Below are 17,566 nucleotides of genomic sequence, written 5' to 3' on the forward strand. Positions count from 1 at the left end.
ATGGCAAATTACTTCAGTGTCTTAGCAGAGAAAACCCCAGGGACTGTCCCTAGGGTCACATAGAGTCGGAGGTGACTGAACAACAGGTTATAAGAGTTCTGACATGCACTATGATTTGGGGGATGCTCTATCTTATTCTGTTTGACAAAATGGAGAGAGTGTTGGGTCTGGAACTGGCCAGAACAGGATTCAAATTCTGGCTCGGATACTTATTATCCCAGAAAGTACTCAACCTCTATGTACCTTCAGTCCTTCCCTGGGACTTTTTTTTTTTAACTGGAGTGACTGGCAGGCTACAATCTTCTACAGTGGAGTTTGCCACACTCCTGAAATCTACAGACCATTTGGGCTCCCTGCAGTAGGTCCTTGGGTCAAGTGACTTGACCACTGTGGGTCTCGGTGGCCAGGAAAGTGAGGAAATTGAACCAAAGAGCCTCTAAGTGCCCTTTGGCCCTCTGACACTCTACTTTCATTACAGTCTGTACAATATGTCTTAAATCGCAACCCCTCGAGCCATGATGACTTGCTCTGGATAGGATACAGGATGAAATTAACCCTTTCGGACCGTGAGGATACAGAGATTTTTAGTGAGGCACTCGCTAAGCCTACTGGTTAACTTCAAAGCCCAGAAGGAGGACATCCTTGACAGAAGGTCCATCACTCAAATTTATTTCCTTTGTGAGGACAAGAGGGAACGACGCCTTTTTGGGTAGTCGGAATTGCTTTAAAGACTAGTCAACAGAGCCGCCACAAGATGTCACTCATCACCCACAAATTTTGGGTCACGCTGGGGGTTGGGGTAGATAGAAGGTGAATTTATTTGTTTTTCTGAAACTTTTGGCAAGCCCAGATTTCTAGCTCGTTGTTTCCGCCTCCAACGGCAAGAATTAAGGAGGATTTCCTGCCACTCCTGCGTACCCCAGGCTAGCCACCTTGGTCGAGAAGGGGAAGAGGATGGGAAGGGTTAGGAGCAAGCTCAGTTTTATCTGACCGTCCCTGTTGCCCTGCCTCTCTTACAGTTCTGACTTCTGAGAATCCTAAACCCGGAATGCCCTAGACCTTGGCTCCCTGTCTTGACGGCGTGATGGCAGGATCAATACTTCTCAATTCTGCCACCTTTCAAGGAAAATGCAGTCCTTTTTCAAAAGACCTCCCGTTACAGCTCATCAGAAAAAAATGTCTGGAGTTTCAAATACCAGGGATTCCAGCGGTCACAGTTTTGAAGTTTTCAGTGCAAGGAGAGGAAGCCATGGCTTCTAATAGAGCTTCATTTGGAGGAAGTGGGGACCATCCAGCCTCAGAATCTGAGAAGTCATCTGACAGGAAGGCATGCTTCAGTGCTGTTACTCTGCCACAGGGTTTGAGTTCTATTTTAGTTATCTTAAGCTATTTCTTTTTTTTTCCCCCCAAAGGGTAGAAAACCTGCAGAGAAACAGAACTCTAACTGGGAAGTCATGTTGGAGGGTAGATTTATAAGCTAACAATGTTAAATCGGGTTCTAGCTATGATGTAGTTACATTCCTGGTACATGTGGTGCCGTCAAATCAGAGAATTTCAGAGCAGAAAGGAATATTAGATATCATGTAGTACAATTCAACTTGACAAGCACTCCTTAAGGGCCTATTATGTGAAATGCACTGGGCTTGACAAAGAATAAGTGGGAAAAAAAGACTGATCTTTGTAGGGATAGCAGGGGAGAGAGAAATAATGACCGTTCTTTTTTTTAATTTTTTAATTGAAATTTTTATTTAATTAATTAATTTAGAATATTTTCCCATGGTTACATGATTCATGCTCTTTCCCTCCCCCCCTCCATTCCCCAGTCTCCAGTCATCGAGCAATTCCACTGGGTTTTACATGATGACCGTTGTTCTAAAAAGTGCCGTAGGTTTCACTCCTATGCAATGAAACTTTGGATGTAATGCTATTGCAGATAAATGATTTTGCCAAATACAAATTTTACTTGTACACATTTCCTTGCAGATAAAATCTAAAATTAATTTTCCAAATATAAATTTTACTTGCATACATTTACCTGTAGATAAAAGAAAATGTGTGAATGATTTTGCTAAATGCACATTTTATTTGCATATTTACTTACCCAGTGAATGCAATTTGGTTAAGTTTGTTATTTACAAAATAAGCCAAACTTGCCTATTGAATATATACACTAACTTCAAAACATGGAGGATATTGAACATCTCAAATAATCCAATTAAAAGGGGCTCTTCTTACTGAAGAGAAACTACACGTGCTTCAGTATCCTGCCTTTTCTGTAGTGCTACCAACTTAACCACTTCTGTGTGCTACAATTCTTCTAACAAAGTATTCTTCAACAGGAGTAAACCAGGTCTGAGAAACACTGATATAGCCAAGTAAATACAGAATCATTTCAGAAGGGAAGGAACCAGAAAAGGCTTCAAGTAGGAGACAGTTCTTGAGTTGTCTTAAAGAAAGCTAAGGATTTGTTGTCTAAAAAGTGAGAAAGAAATGCTTTCCAGAGAATCGTTGGAACTGTGCATGAAGCCACAGAGATAGGAGAGAGATGCCAAATCTGAGGAAGAGCCAGTAGGCTATTTTGGCTGAAATGCCAAGGATGTCCAGGCAAGTCATATAAAAAAGTCTGGAAAACTAAGTTGGAGTCATACTGGGGAGGGCTATAAATGCTCTGATGAGGAATCTGTGTTGTTGTCTTTTTTTTCTTACCAGCAATAGGGAGCCTCTGAAGACTGGTGAACACAGGATTAACAGTATTGAGAATATGGACTGATAGTAAAATTAACAAAATTTGGTTATGAAGGAGTGAAAGGAGAGCAATGAATTGAGGATGACCACGATGGAACCCTTGACATTATTTAGCATTCACTCTTCTTTTAATTCAGTCTCTGGTAAGGAATTGCCCTTTTTTTAAGCTAAGGCCAAACATTTCATAGTTTCCTTTATGCCATCTGCTCCCATCTTGCTGTGCAGGGTGTCCTCACAATCGTATCCCTTTCGCTGTCTAATCTTCAGTCTCTTTGTGTCGATTGGTTCCTTTCCAGCTGCCTATACTCCCAGGTCTCCTACATCCTTTAAAACACAACGACTTCTTACTAGACCCTATCATTCTTACTAGCTATCATCCTCCATCTCTCCTCTTTCAGTCAGTCAGCAAGTTTTCATTTGATTATTAGCATGCTGAGTACTGGGCTCCCAGCCAAACTTCCACAAATAGCTGTCTGTACTGGTCTCCTCTTCTCCTCTTACCATCTGGCTTCAAACCTCATCCCCAAACTAAAATCACTCTTCCAAATTACCAGTCATGTCTTAATTGCCATCGCTGGTCTCCTTTCTTAATCCTCATCATTCTTAGCTTTTCTCTAGTATTGGACAATGTTAGGACATCTTCTCTTGGATGCTTTCTCCTCTTTGGGTTTCCTCCTGCTTCTCCTGCTACCTGTCTGATTCTTCTTGGTCTTCTTTGTTGGATCTCCATCCATGGCCTTTAACTGTAGATAGACCTCAATACTGTATCCTGGGGTCCTCTTCAATTCTTTCCATATTATTTCATTTGATAACCTCATCATCTCCTAGAATTCAGTTATTATCTCTTTGCAGAAGATTCCCACCTAGCCTAAGCTCTAGTCCTCATCACCAGCAGTCTATTGGACATTCTGAACTCAACATGTTCAAAACACATTTCATGATCACTCCCCTACAAAATCTGTCCCTCTTCTTAACTTCTCTATTTGTGTGAAGGGTACCAGCCATCCTTACTGGAAGATTCACAGTGAATCCCAGGTTCACAACATTGGCATTTTCCTTGGAATGAACTCCAATGTCTCCCTATTGGTTCTAAGACTGAATATAAGTGACTTTGATACTTAAAATCCATCATAACCTGGTCCCAACCTAACTTTTCAATCTTACTTTAAATTACTTCCTTTCACAAATTCTCTGGTACATTTGAACTCACTTTGTCTTTCTTTGACCCTCTGGTGAACAAACTGTGGTCTCGAGATGGCTGTTTCTAGCTTTGGTGGCCACCTTGTGAGTTCCAGAAGTCAGGAGCTCCTGGTTACCTCTCTTCTGCCTTGGAGCCAATACACAGTATTGTCTGCAAGAAGGAAGGGAAGGGTTAAAAAAAAAAAGTCAGGAGCTCCTGGGTCCTGGGTCTAGGTGTTGATTGCCCAGCAGGAGATTACTTCTGACCAGAGGATAACACCAAGTTGAGCCCTGGCTTCTGGAAATCTTTGACCTTTAGAGAGTTGTTCTTATAGTGTGGGGCTAAGCAGAGAAAAGAGATTATCCTAGAAAGAGGTAGAATATAACACGCCTGGGCAAGAGAGAGGGGGGCCAAAGTAAAAAATGCTACAAAATGTGTTTAAAATGAGAATATTAATACCTGTCCCTGACCACAGGACACTTGTAAAGACTAAATATGATAATATATGTGAGAGCACTTTAAAGAATATGAAGGGGAAGGATTATTGTCTCTAGATACCGAACTTAAAAAAAGAGGAAAAAAACCTAGGTAAGGACTGAAGAGTTAAAAACCAAAGTGAGGCTGACAGTGAAAGGGCTTACTATGGAAATGAGCACAAAGGACTCTTTACTCTGGAAAGATAGACAGAGTGAGGATATAATAACATTTTGTAAAGTAGGCATGCACAGGGGGAATTCATGCCCAAAGACTGACCAGTTCTATGGTATGTAGCCACAGAGCATTCCCATTCAGAGGACAGGGGAAAAAATACCAGGGTTTATGGGAATCAAAAAGCTTGGAAGAGAGGCTTGTGGGAGAACAGATACAAGGGAGGCAAATGAGAGTTCCAATTTATGTTAGTGAGATGAAAAGGTAGCATCAACAATTGTTGGCCAAGTATGACAACTCCTGGGAGAGCTGTGACACACTGAGGATGCTGTTAAAGCCCTTCACACCCTAAGACCATCCTACCTCTCCAGTCTCATTACACTGTATTCTCCTCCACAAAGTCTACAATCCAAGAACACTGGCCTTCTGGCTGTTACTCCCACAGGGCACTCTACCTCCAACTCGGTGCCTTTTTTTCAGTGACTACTCCTCCCCCTTGCTTGGGATGCTCTCTCCTAATCTACAGCCTCTACAGGCTTTTCTGGCTCTTACTTTCTTCAAGAGACTTTCTTCCACCACCCCGCCACCCCCAGCTTCTGAGATGATCTCTCCTTTATATTGGATGCATCATGTTTATATGTATATTGTTTGTATGCCTTAATAGCAGGGATTGTTTTTGCCTTAACCACAGTATTGTGTTTGAGATATCTTCAAGATTGAACTTGATCACTGTGAGTCAGGAGTTTTGTTTATGGGTCTAATAATTGTTTATCATATCTCAGAATTCAAGAACTTGGGAATATCTTTTTAAGGTTGTAGAATGTATTTTTTAGCACTTTAAGGAAACTAAATGTTAGCTAGTGTAGTTAACTTAAAAATTCTAAGGAATATGGGCTAAAAATGTAAATAAATTCAGTAAAGGATCCTAGGATAAAGTGTTGGAAGGGATCTCAGAGGGAATCCAGTCCAACTCCACTTTACAGATGAGGAAACTGAGGGCCAGACAGATGAATTCATTTGATGAAAGTCACACAGGTTACTACTTACTAGTGGCAAAGCTTGGATTTGAACTCAGGTCTTATGATTCCAAGTTGGGCAGTCTTTCCTCTTTATCACACTTTCATAAACTACCCAGAAAGACTAGAAGTCATCCAGAAGAGGGTGACCAGGATATCAGAAGGCTGAAGATTATTCCATTCAATAATCTGTTGAAGGAATTGAGGATTTTGGTTGAGAGGAGAAAAGGCTTGGAGATGGGACAGTAATTCTTTTCAAGCGTTAAAAGAGATGAAATGTAAGAAGGGGCAAAGGGGAATTGACTTTTTCTGCTTGGCCCCAAGAAAGCAAACCTAAATGCTATATAAATATTAACATATATATGTGTGTGTATTTCTTTTCAACACCACTAAAATTTCCCTCAGCACCCTTCCCTCTTCCCCTTTCAAAAATTAGATAACAAATAACTCATAAGAAGTTTTCTAACAGTGTCTTTTCAGAGATGTAGCAGAGGGAATTAAGTAGTAGTTGGTTGGTGTCTGAGGTCCCTTCTAACTCTTAGATTCCATAAATATATAGATGACATTACAGATGCCAATGTTTTAGCAAGATTCCCAGTGCACTTACATATAAATTGATTTATTAATAAAAGTAATCATCATCATTCAGGAACTTGTGACTTACAGAAATCCTTCAGTCTCTTATTAGGCATCAAGTTTCTTTCTCTGTTAATTTCAGATAGCCGTCCATGATGTCAAAGACTTAAGTCCCGCTTGCTCATCCTTCAAGACTGCTATTGAACGCCCATCACCTTGATGAAGTTTTCTTTCATTACTCTAGCCCAGAGCAATCGTTCCATTCAATAAGCATTTGAAGAAGTCATTTAACTCCTCTAGACTTCAGTTTGTTCACTTATAAAATGAAGAGATTGTCCCTTCTTTTTCTAGATCTGTGGTCCTATTGCAAGAGTCCATATACCATGCAGTTTTACACTTAATTATCATTTAATTATGTCACATATTTTTTTATCTCCCAATTAGATTGAAAATAATAAAAATAATTGTTATTTCAAAGACTGGGTCTCCATATATCTCCCAGGATGGAAGAGGAATGATCACTGATAACCCCTCAAGCCAGCAGCCAGATTCCAATATGGATCAACATGGGAGTTTTGACCTTTTCTGTTTCCTACCTAGTCTTTTTTTTTTTTTAATTCTTACCTTCTGTCTTAGAATCAATATTGTGTATTGGTTCCAAGGCAGAAGAGTGATAAGAGCTACGCAATGAGGGTTAAGTGACTTGCCCAGGGTCACACAGCTGGGAAATATATGAGGCCAGATTTGAACCCAGGACCTCTCGTCTTTAGGCCTGGCTCTCAATCCACTGAGCTACCCAGCTGCACCCCCCACCTAGTATTCTTTTTACTCCTTCCCCCAGCCTTTACAACCACTATATTTAATGCAGATTTTAGTGTGGGTATCTAGTCAGCATGACAAAACTTAGAACTCCCAAGCCCAAGAGATGTGCGAACTTCAGATTCCCCCTAGCTGAGATTACAGATGCTGGACTCCATTGTAAATTCACAATCTACTTTTGTGTATATCATAGCACTTAGTGCTGAGCTGCTCACTAAATACTCAATGACTGATGGAAGGAAAATGTATAAAAGTGAAATTTCATGAAGATGCTTGTGATTCTTCCATTAACTCTAAAATTGTTTGTGATTTGTTCATCTTTCCAGATTCTGACAAATTAATATTAATGGTAGCCCTAAGGTTAGCCCAGAAGAGTCCATGCTTATTCTTCTCCTTGGGCCATTCCAGATAGGTTCTTTGTGCCATGAGAGTTTTTAGCTTATGATACTTGCTAGGAATGCTGTACTGTGGAATTGGTTCTAGTAATATGAGAATTAAATTATTAGAACCTTCATGAAATACTTTGTGGTGAGCAAAGTAAAGTTCATAATGGCACCACTCACTCTGAACAAAGTTAGGGGACAAAACAAAGATAGATTTGTAGCATTTCTCAATGCAATTTATAATATTTTCAATGATACTCTTGCCAGGAACAAAGTGTCTCTCATGGAGACAAATTGATATAGACCTATCTTCTTTCTCCAGGTTTGGTATCAGCTCACTTTTTACCCAGAGAGAATCCATTTCACTGTATGAAATAAAAGCATGAAATTGAATTGTTCTTTTGAGTTCTTCTATGGGCACATTCCTAACTCGGTGCCGGTTCTGAGTCCACTGACTTATCATCCTCAAGTACCACGGCAAATCAAAGCGAATGCAGAGAATTGCTATGACAACTGTCCAAAGTAACCCGATTATCAGAATGACAGCAATCAATAGAGGTGTATTACAGGATAATGCTGGCAGATCGACATTCTCCAGATGAATTCCCTTTAGTTCTAGAGGATATTCACAGGTATATGCATCTGGCCACCCAATCATCAAGCCCTGGGATTTTTTTTCTAGGTTGATGAAGTTTCTTAAATCACAATTACATCTGAATGGATTGTCTCCTGCTTTTAATGACTGCACTTCCTGACAAGACTGGAAGAAATCAAGAGATGGGCTAATAATGGAATTCATTTCAACATTCAGTGCAGAAAGCCTTTGGAAATTACGACACCCAGGAAGATCAGTTAGAGAATTGGATGCAATATTTAGCTCCTGTAATGCTTTCAGATTCTCAATTTCTCTGGGGATCGTTCTAATATCATTATTATGCAGATCAAGGACTTGGATGCTTTTTGGTATGCATTTGAAAATAGAGTCAATAAATTTATTGGATGACAAATTCATGGTAGTGAGGGTTTCTGGCCAGTGGCAATGGTTTCCATCAGTGTGCTGTAGTAGATTCTGGCTTAGATCTAAGTGTATCAAGGATGTATTGATAGCAAAGGAACTCACTGTGGAAAGTGTCTCTAATTTATTCCTTTGCAAAACAAGAGTCTTCAAATGTGGCAATAGAAGTGTCTTTCTGAATAATTCATCTGTCAAAGCATTGTTGGTAAAATTCAAGTGCTGAAATTTCGAGGGATAATCAGGGAAAATTATATGTGGCATCCCTGCACCTGATATTGTCAAGTTCTCAGTGCCCATTTGGGTAAAGAACAAGTAGATTCTATCCTGTGGAAAGGAATATATCTTAATGCTCACATGCTCTACCTTTATGACTTTCATTGAGGTATTAGAGTAGTCAAATATTTTTGTTTTAAATTCACTTTGGGCACCAAGGGTAAAATTTTGTATTTGTAATTGTTGAATTGATGAGTGCCAAACAAACTGCAGCGCTTGGAGGAATTCCTGCCAGGGTCCATAGACATTACTGAGTAACAGATGAGATGTTTTGGAGCCCTTTGGTTTCTCCAGAAGAGGATTCTTCTGATTGTCATGGTTGGTAAATTGGTTCATATTGATATTTGCCATTTCCAAGATTTTGGAAGTGTGGATTCCATCACGCAAAATAAACCTGTAATCAGCAATCTCTGGAAAGACTATACGAAGTCTTTCAGTGTTTAAAAGGGATAAGCTGCCTTCTTCATAGGACGAAAGATGTTTTAAGCCCAGGAAGACAGTGTTTAGGTGCAAATGAGCAACTTTCTGCAGATGTGATTTTTGTATCTGTGCCCCACTCAGTCCTAAAAATTCCAGTTGTGACATGCTGCCAAACTCCTGACAGATGGGAATATTGTTGAAGTCATTAAATGAAAGATCTAAATGTTTGAGACCCAGAAGTGGATAACAAGAAATATTCCTCAGACTATTGTAAGATAAGTCTAAATATTCCAACTCCTTGTTAAACTGGAAGATGCTGATATCCAGATGTTGGATTTTGTTATGAGAGAGAATTAAGACTTTTAGCTTAGAGAAAGGACTAAGGTCCAAGTTCTGAGGCTGACATGTGAATGTGTTTGATAAATCCATTGTGGTGATTTTTAGTGACATGCCCATCAGAACCTTTTTAAAATATTCCTGAGAACAGTTGGTAGTTAATTCATTCATTTCGGGTAGTAGCAGAGCCCCACAAAGTACAGACAGATCAATACTATACAAAATATAAATGTTTCTGATGATTCCCATGATTTTCTTCTGATTGCTATCACTGGTTCTCTTAAGCCCAGACGAGGATGAATCAAAGCCTAGAAAAACAATTTGTAACATTATATGACTATTTGGTTCATTAAATCTCATAGAAAAATAAAAAAAATAAGAGACAACCCTCAAGTTCCTTCCATACATGTAAATAAATAAATGTAAATAAGATACATACAGAGCAAATGTAGGTCATCTTAGAAAGGAAGACTCAAGTGTCTGAGGGTTTGGAGAAAGAGGAAAAAGAGAGATAGGGTAGACTTCCTGTAGAAGGTAGTATTTTGAGATGAATTGTGAGTTAAGCTGTGGTATGTCACAAGGTGGGGGTAAGGAGGTAGAACCTGTGAGATTGGTACTAAATGGTCCTATTTTATAGATGTCAGCTTTTTTTCCCAAGTGGAAGATATTGAAGGATCATAGGCAACAGGATCCACACAGCACTTCTTAGAACATAGTAAATGCTTAATAAATTTGTTAGTTGACTAGTTAAAGATGGAAAAACTTGTTAGAATATAGATCTTTCTGACTCCAACTCCAGCAGTAAACCATATTAAAGAGCTTTGGGAGATCAAGAGCCCAGAGGGAAGCATTAATTTTAGCAAACTTTTACAATCTCTAATAACAGAGATTTGAAAAAAACTTTTACCTTCTACCTTGGAATCAATACTATATATTGGTTCTAAGGCAGAAGAGTGGTAAGAGCTAGGCAATAAGGGTTAAGTGACTTACCCAGGGTCACACAGTTGGGAAGTGTCTGAGGTCAGATTTGATCCTAGGACCTCCCATCTCTAGGCCTGGCTCTCAATCCACTGAGCGAACCCAGCTGCCCCCAACAGAAATTTTAAGGTGAGGAAGAAAAGAAACAAAAGAGCTCCCATTGCATGGCTTTAATGTTCTTGGTAAAGTAGATGAGATTTACTGAGAGTACCTGTGGTTTTGGATGGAGTTGGAGGGAGCAGAAAACAAGATTGTTGGAGACGAGCACTGTAAGAAAATTTGATATGGGAAAAAAAATTAGATGAATGAAAACTCTGCCATGAAGCACTATGGTCTCATTGAAGTCAATCAATGTGTCAGCTAGGATCCATTAAACACTTACTATGTTCCAGGCACTGGGCTAGTGACAGCATAGTTAGATAGCATACAATTGTAGAGGATCAAGTGAGCAAAGAGTGGCTACTTTCTTTGGTCGTCCTTGCTCTACTCTTCAGGAATAGTAATGAGAGGGCAGATGGTCAGTTTCATTCAGGGTTGGGAATTATCAGAGTCAGAATAGCCAAAAGCCAATGGAGAAAATGAGGAGAGAATAGAGAGGAAATATGGTGGTGAGGAAGAAGTGAAGGGGGAAAGGGAAGAGACTGGAGGAAGGGAGATATTTCACAATTCTTGTAGGCTACAAAGTTTGACATATGACCTTTATTAGTGGGTGGCAAGATTAAAGTAGACATAGAAGTTCTGGAGTTGAGAGGTCATTCAGTCAGTCAATGCATATTTATTAAGCACCTGGTACATGCCAGGCACTGTGCTAAGCGTGGGGGTATGAAGAATGGTAAAAGACAGTCCCCACTCTGAAGGGGCTCACAGTCTAATGGGGTGGGGAGAGACAACATTTAAATAACTGTATAAATCAGAGAGGCCAGAGGGATGGCATTAGCATTAACAGAAATCAGAAAAGGCTTCTTCTAGAAAGTTGGTTTTAGCTGAAACTTGAGGTGGAGAAACCCTCTAGGAACAGAGAGGACAGGGTGAGAAAAGGATCTTTAGTGTGAAGTTGTCAAGGATGGTGACGGCAGAGAATGGGGAGGAAAGCCGTTAAGCCTATGTGCTTAAAGTCACTGAAGAAAGGGCGAAAGCGTCTAGCAAGGAGAGAACGTAAAGATCATTGGATAGCGGAGACAAGGATTGGAACCCTCAGTTGGCATGAACTTCAAAAAAAGAGAGCTCGCTGAATGATGGGAGCAGAGGAACTAGTTGGCGAAGGAATTTTGGAAACGGTGTTGTTCATCGTGGAGCCCCAGAAAAAGCCAGAGAGGGGACTGACTATTGGACACAGTTAGACGCACTCCCTAGACTTTAAGGAAACTGATTTCATAAAGTTCGCAGAAAAGGTCGGTGTGATTCCATACTCTAAGAACACAGCTCAGAAAGAGAGGAAGGAGAATCCCCGAAAAACGAACATCTCAGGAGTCAGTCGTGAACGATACCAACGCTGTAAAGATAGCCAAAAGATAGTTAAGTGATGCCTGTAAATGGCAGAAGCAGGACTTAAAAGCAAGCCTTCCCGACATCTTCTACCTCTCAACTGATCACTAGAAAGAGGGATCGATTTGTGGTCAGAGCACCTAGATCCATTCTGATCCTGCTCTTGACATCACTAGCTCGGTGATTACGGTTCAAGTCGCGGAAACTCTTTAGAGCCCGGTTACCTCAGCTGGAAGATGAGCGACGTTGGACTGTATGACTTCTCAAGTTCAGAATCTATTGATCCTCTGATCCCCATGCAAAGGGGGAGGTAGTGAAAGAGATCAAGTGGCTTCCTAGGCAGCTCTCCCCGGGAGTTCAGATGAATAGTGGGAGGAGCGGGCTATGTGTTGTCCTCAGAATGTTTTCCAAAAGCCCCCTGGCCATGCAATGTGCTAGAGTCAAACATGCTAACAGGAGTATCATTCCCAGAAACTCCAGACCACGACCCCCTGCTTCTGCTCGGCTGTGCCCCTGCTTAGGTTCCAGCAGGCTAAAGGAGATAATGTTGTGGTTGTCCTGTTTTCTGATTGGCTAAAACTTGAGACTATAAGTTTTTGCTCATCAGTTTGGGGGGAGGGAGGAGAGACAGGAAAGGAGGTGGGGGGAAGGGGGCTTTAGGCTAGGCTCAAGAGGGTGCATTTGCTTTAGGATTAGAGGCGATGCCCTCTTTCATAAAAGAGAAATAAACTGTCTTTTCTGCGCATAATTTCTGACTGCGAACTTTCATTGTGAGGAGGGGATCTCCGTGAGGGGTGGTCTCCACCTCTATCCCACGCAATAAGCTAGTGGGCGCTGGGGAGAGGGCAGGAAGGAGTTTTAAGAATGAAAAAAGATCCTAGGTTCAAATCTGACCTCAGACACTTCCCAGCTGTGTGACCCTGCCTTGGAACCAATACACAGTATTGATTTTAAGACGGAAGGTTAGGGTTTTTAAAAAAAGAATGAAAAAAACAAATCTAGCAAACACAGATGCAAATGTGTATCACAAACCTCTAAAAGACACCAAGGTGAGACTAGAAAATAAAGGGCAAAGAGAGATAAAATGATTTTCAAAGCTGAGTAAGCAAAGATAAATCCACTGTTTGGAACAGATTAGATAAAGTTAACCAGCTACAAAGAGGAGGAAAACTATAGGCAAAAGGCACAAAAATATGCCATAAAACAATGTGACTTCATAATGCCTTTAAGCCTACAAATTTGGGATTTCCTCACTGCAACTTCCTTGGCTTATACCCTCAGCTCAATCTTTTTATTTTTTATTTATTAAATATTTATTATTTTAAATATTATTTTAAATAATAATATTTATTATTAAATTTTGTTCTTCACTCCATTTATTAATTTATTTTTTACTCCAGGGGTTCTCAAGCTCTCAATTTGTAGCAATGAGAATACATAATGCATATCAGGTATTTACATTCCGAATCATAACTGTAGCAAAATTACAGTTTTGAAGTAGCCACCAAAATAATTTTTTGGTTTGGGGTCACAGCAACATGAGGAACTGTATTGCAGGGTCACGGCATTAGAAAGGTTGAGAACCACTGTTTTACTCCATAGTTCACTGTTAAGGGGCTTCACTGTTCTCAGGAAAAGCCCAATTTATAGTAAAGGGGCATCAGTTTACCTGATCCTCCTAGAAGTCAAGCAAAAGAATTTGGCTCCTGGATTCCCAGATGTAATTCTAATCTTCCCTCTTCCATGGCTTCTATTAGATTTAAATATTTTTCCATTGCTCTGTTCCTCTGAGGGAATGGACTGAACCCCGCAATGGACAATCAAAAAAAATTTTTTTAGAAAAACATCCAAACTCACCTGAGAGTTTCCCCAGGTGACTAGTTCCTATTAACCAGAACTTGAGCTCCTTTTTCCTTCTTCCTTCCAGGATATCACTGGATTCTTTAGCTTCCTTACTCAGTCTCTGCAAATGTCTTTGGGGAGATGCCACACTTGTCACACTCAAATCAGCTCTCAGCCCCTTCAATGCATCCAGTTAAGTCAATCCAAACATTTATGAAACATCTATGGACAAAGCATTGTGCTAGGAATTGGGTGGGCCTGCACAGATGAAGAAAGTGAGCCTCTGAGCTCAAAAAGCTTTCATCTTGCTCAGGATCATGCAAAAACGAGGTAGTTTGAAGAAAGAGAGAGCACTAAGAGCTGGGGAGAACAGGAAAAACAACAACAACTGTCAAATTCAACTGGATCAGAGTTCAGTTAGAGACCACTTCCCTGAATCTTGGGAAAGTTATTTCAGGCATGGGGGATGGTCTGATAAGGAATGCAAATGCAAGATGGCATGCTGAAAACTCAAATGAAAAAAATACACCAATTGGGAACTGAAAACACCATCCAGACAAAATCTCTCCTCCCTCATTGGCAGCTTAGTTGCTTGGGATTTCAGTAAATCTTCTGATGACTTGGGGTTTCTTGTGTTCACTCTTTGAATTTAGCAAGCAGGTCCCAGCAGCACCCAAGCCAGACAACATGCATTGTTCTTAAGGGTCTCAGGTATAATAACAGTTCGATTTCTGTAAAGACAGATTTTATGGTTTTGTAGTCTGAATTCTGAGCAAGGAAATAACATGATTAAAGTAGCATGTTAGAAAGATTAATTTGGCAACAATGTGCAAAAAAATTAAGAGAGGCAAAGGACTGAGCCGAGAGAAGAGTTTCATTCAATCCAATGCCATTTAGTAAACATTTATTAGCTGCCTAGTGTATGTAAAAGGCACTGTGCTGGCTGTTTAGAGTTAGAAAATTAGATAATATTTTATACTTGAGTGGTAATTATGGACAAGGAATAAAAGCTAAAGTATGCTTTGTTTTTTGTTTTTTTTTCAGTCCAAATATGAGAGTTCATTTATCTGAGGTTTTGTTGACTCTTTAATATTAAAAAAAAAAACCAACACAATATTTTGGTGGCATTTGTATGGCTTAAACATGCCATCCCTATAGTCTTTGCTGGCTACTTACCTTTACAGATTGTTTTGAAATTTTCTTCCATTAGGCAGAATTCGTTTTGCTATATTATAAAAGATGCCTTATTTTGAGTACGAGTGCTATGTTACATTCAGGCCATTTTCCCCATCAATATATAGGCTTGAGCATCACCAGTATAAAATGCTGCAGGTTTCAAAGGTCTTTGACTATTTAGAGAAAATTTATGTTATAAGTATGAATGTGAAGAACAGTGTGCCATGGTGCATGGAGAGCTGGGCTCAGAAACAAGGAAGACCTGGATTCAAGTCCTGTCTCTGACTTTGTGACCCTGGGCAAGTCACTTAACTCTGGAGGGGTCTGGGCTACTCTTATAAGTTACAGAGAAGATACCAACTTGCTTTAGTAGGGGAAGTTTCCTCACCAGGGAGTTCCTTACACCAATAAAATCACAAGCCCATCCCTAATAAGTATGAACATGAAGAGAGACAATATGACATAGTGGATAAAGGGTTGTCCCTGGACTCAGGAATTTCCTGGCACAAGAACTGCCTTTGAAATATATTAAATGTATCTGATCGTGAACAAGTCACTGAAGAGCTCTGTGATCTCTTTAAGTCTATAATTTTCAGAGGAACTATCAGCATGTATTGGGAGAAGGAGGCTCCTGGCTGGGAATTTTCCCCAAGATGAAATCACCTTTGTGGACCAAAATAAATAAATAAAAATTAACATAAAATACAGGAAGTGAATAAACTTCTCATAAATAATTCAACCTGAGCACTTTGTGCTCTCCCAAACTGTTTACCACCCAAATATCTATCCTTGGTTAAATGGTTAAACATTAGCAATCTTTCACAATGTTAGAGTTAATTTCCTAGTATGACTGGTCTGAAATTCAGCAGTACCTGGGTCAGTCATCATTTACTAAATCTTTCAATATACATATATAATATCAAACATTGAAATGATGCAAAGTGAAGTGAACAGAGCCAGAAGAACATTGTAACTAACAGCAATAATGTCCGATGATCAATTGTGAATGACAGCAAGGCAAGGCTAACCACTGCTATAGAAGGAACTAAGTCTGAATGCAGAGTACTATTCTTTTCTTTATTTCCTCCATGAATTTTTTCTCTAGAATAGCCATTTATATCTTCTTTCACATAACAAATATAGAATAATATATTGCCTGATAACACGTGTACAAACTATAAAATGTTATCTGCTGTCCTGGGGAGGAGGAAAGAGTAGGAGGGTGGAAGAGAACATCACAAAATGTCACAAAATGATTATTAAAATGGTGTCTACATGTTTTGCATGGAAATACATGTACAACCCAGATTGAATTGCTTGTCAGCTCTACAAGTGAGGAGGGCAGAAGGGAGGGAGGCAACATGGACCATATGACTTTGGAAAAGTTATGTGGAAATTTGGTATTAAAATAAAACATTTAACAAAGGCAAAAAAATTGCATCTATGTGTAAAGTGGAAAAACATAAGCAATAAAACATGCATTATCTATAAATCACCAAAACATAGTATAAATTGGATCAAATGACAACAGATAAGCTCCAAACTGGAGAAAACCTCCATAAACAGATTTTGAGACTAGATTTTGAATAAAATCAGGAAAAGCTAGCAAAGAAAGGCTACCACCAATGCCTAAACTTGGACTTAATTTTCTGTAAACAATATCATATCTTTATAGTAATCAGATTGAATTCATTTCAAATTCAAACACATGTTGATCTCGTATTCTTTTTTAAAAATCCTCAGTGCAATAATTCCAAGTTTACTACTCATGGATTAATATGAGAAAAAATTAATCAATATTTAAAGCTTTTAAAAATTTTTACTCTTCTTCCCTTTTAGAGAATAGCCAAGACCATGCAGTTTTGAAAGACCTGAGCTGTTCAAGAGCTTTACTTTATGTCTGAGTTTCTATATCTATTTTTGTCAGGGATCCCTTCGGCCTTCTAGTGAAGTTGAATACAACTGTGGCTTGCTGCCTGCATTCATAACTGCAGAAAATGCTCAGTTTCAGTTGGAAATTAGTGAAAATAAAAATAGAATTTTCCCCCCATCCAAGTTCCTAGACCTCCTGAAATTTATCCACAGACTTCCTTGTGTAAGTAGACAAAGAAGTAAAATGAAGGATTCTTACCCTTAAGTTTGTGCCATTTCAACAGAAGCAGCAGGTGGATATCTATGAGAAACCAGACCAGAGTTAGCTCCAGTACAAAAGTCTCCCAAGCATGATGAGATCTTGGCCGCTTGGGGGAGAGGGCACCACCTACCGATCACTTGCAGTATTACACACAGTGCACACTGAATTCTTAAATCTGGGTTTCACTGCCTCTTTTACTGTTTTTAAGCAATTGAATGGGTGGGGCAACAAAGCATGGGTCCAAGGAAGAATAGACTTTTAAAATGACTTTGTCCAGATCAAAGGATTGGGCAGCATTAAGTAAAACAACATTTTTAAGGGATTACAAAACACACACACACACACACACACACACACACACACACACACACGCAAACCAAGGAAAACAATTTGTGTTTTCCTGGGTCAAGAATTGCAATATTTACTTGGGTAAGATGAGATGCTAATTCCCTGTGTAGAAAGAAGAAAAATGAACTCTATTATAGACATAGATGAGAAGTAACAGTCAGCTTGCCGTGGACTAGTTTTCTACCATTAAAT

At 39.5% G+C, this 17,566-nt stretch overlaps 1 protein-coding gene and 1 long non-coding RNA gene across 3 annotated transcripts; one reads left to right on the forward strand and one right to left on the reverse strand.

Annotated features, from left to right (window-relative positions):
• The first annotated feature begins 857 nt into the window (after positions 1-857).
• LOC103093658 (uncharacterized) lies at positions 858-8,374 on the forward strand. Its single transcript, XR_469034.3, has 3 exons — positions 858-1,358; positions 2,710-2,888; positions 6,308-8,374. It is a non-coding gene; the product is annotated as an uncharacterized LOC103093658 (long non-coding RNA).
• On the reverse strand, positions 6,193-17,091 carry TLR10 (toll like receptor 10). 2 transcript variants are annotated; one of them, XM_056802533.1, is made up of 3 exons: positions 17,024-17,091; positions 13,732-14,076; positions 6,193-9,719 (listed from the first exon to the last, which is right to left on the reverse strand). In XM_056802533.1, exon 3 carries the CDS (start codon positions 9,658-9,660, stop codon positions 7,246-7,248), a length of 2,415 nt encoding a protein of 804 aa, XP_056658511.1. In that variant the 5' UTR covers positions 9,661-9,719; positions 13,732-14,076; positions 17,024-17,091; the 3' UTR covers positions 6,193-7,245. The 2 variants fall into 2 exon arrangements, with proteins under 2 accessions (XP_056658511.1, XP_056658512.1); XM_056802534.1 differs by having other exon boundaries at positions 13,732-14,447; positions 17,024-17,077.
• Positions 17,092-17,566: the final 475 nt, after the last annotated feature.

Source organism: Monodelphis domestica, chromosome 6 (genome assembly GCF_027887165.1).
Source record: "Monodelphis domestica isolate mMonDom1 chromosome 6, mMonDom1.pri, whole genome shotgun sequence".
NCBI lineage: Eukaryota > Metazoa > Chordata > Mammalia > Didelphimorphia > Didelphidae > Monodelphis > Monodelphis domestica.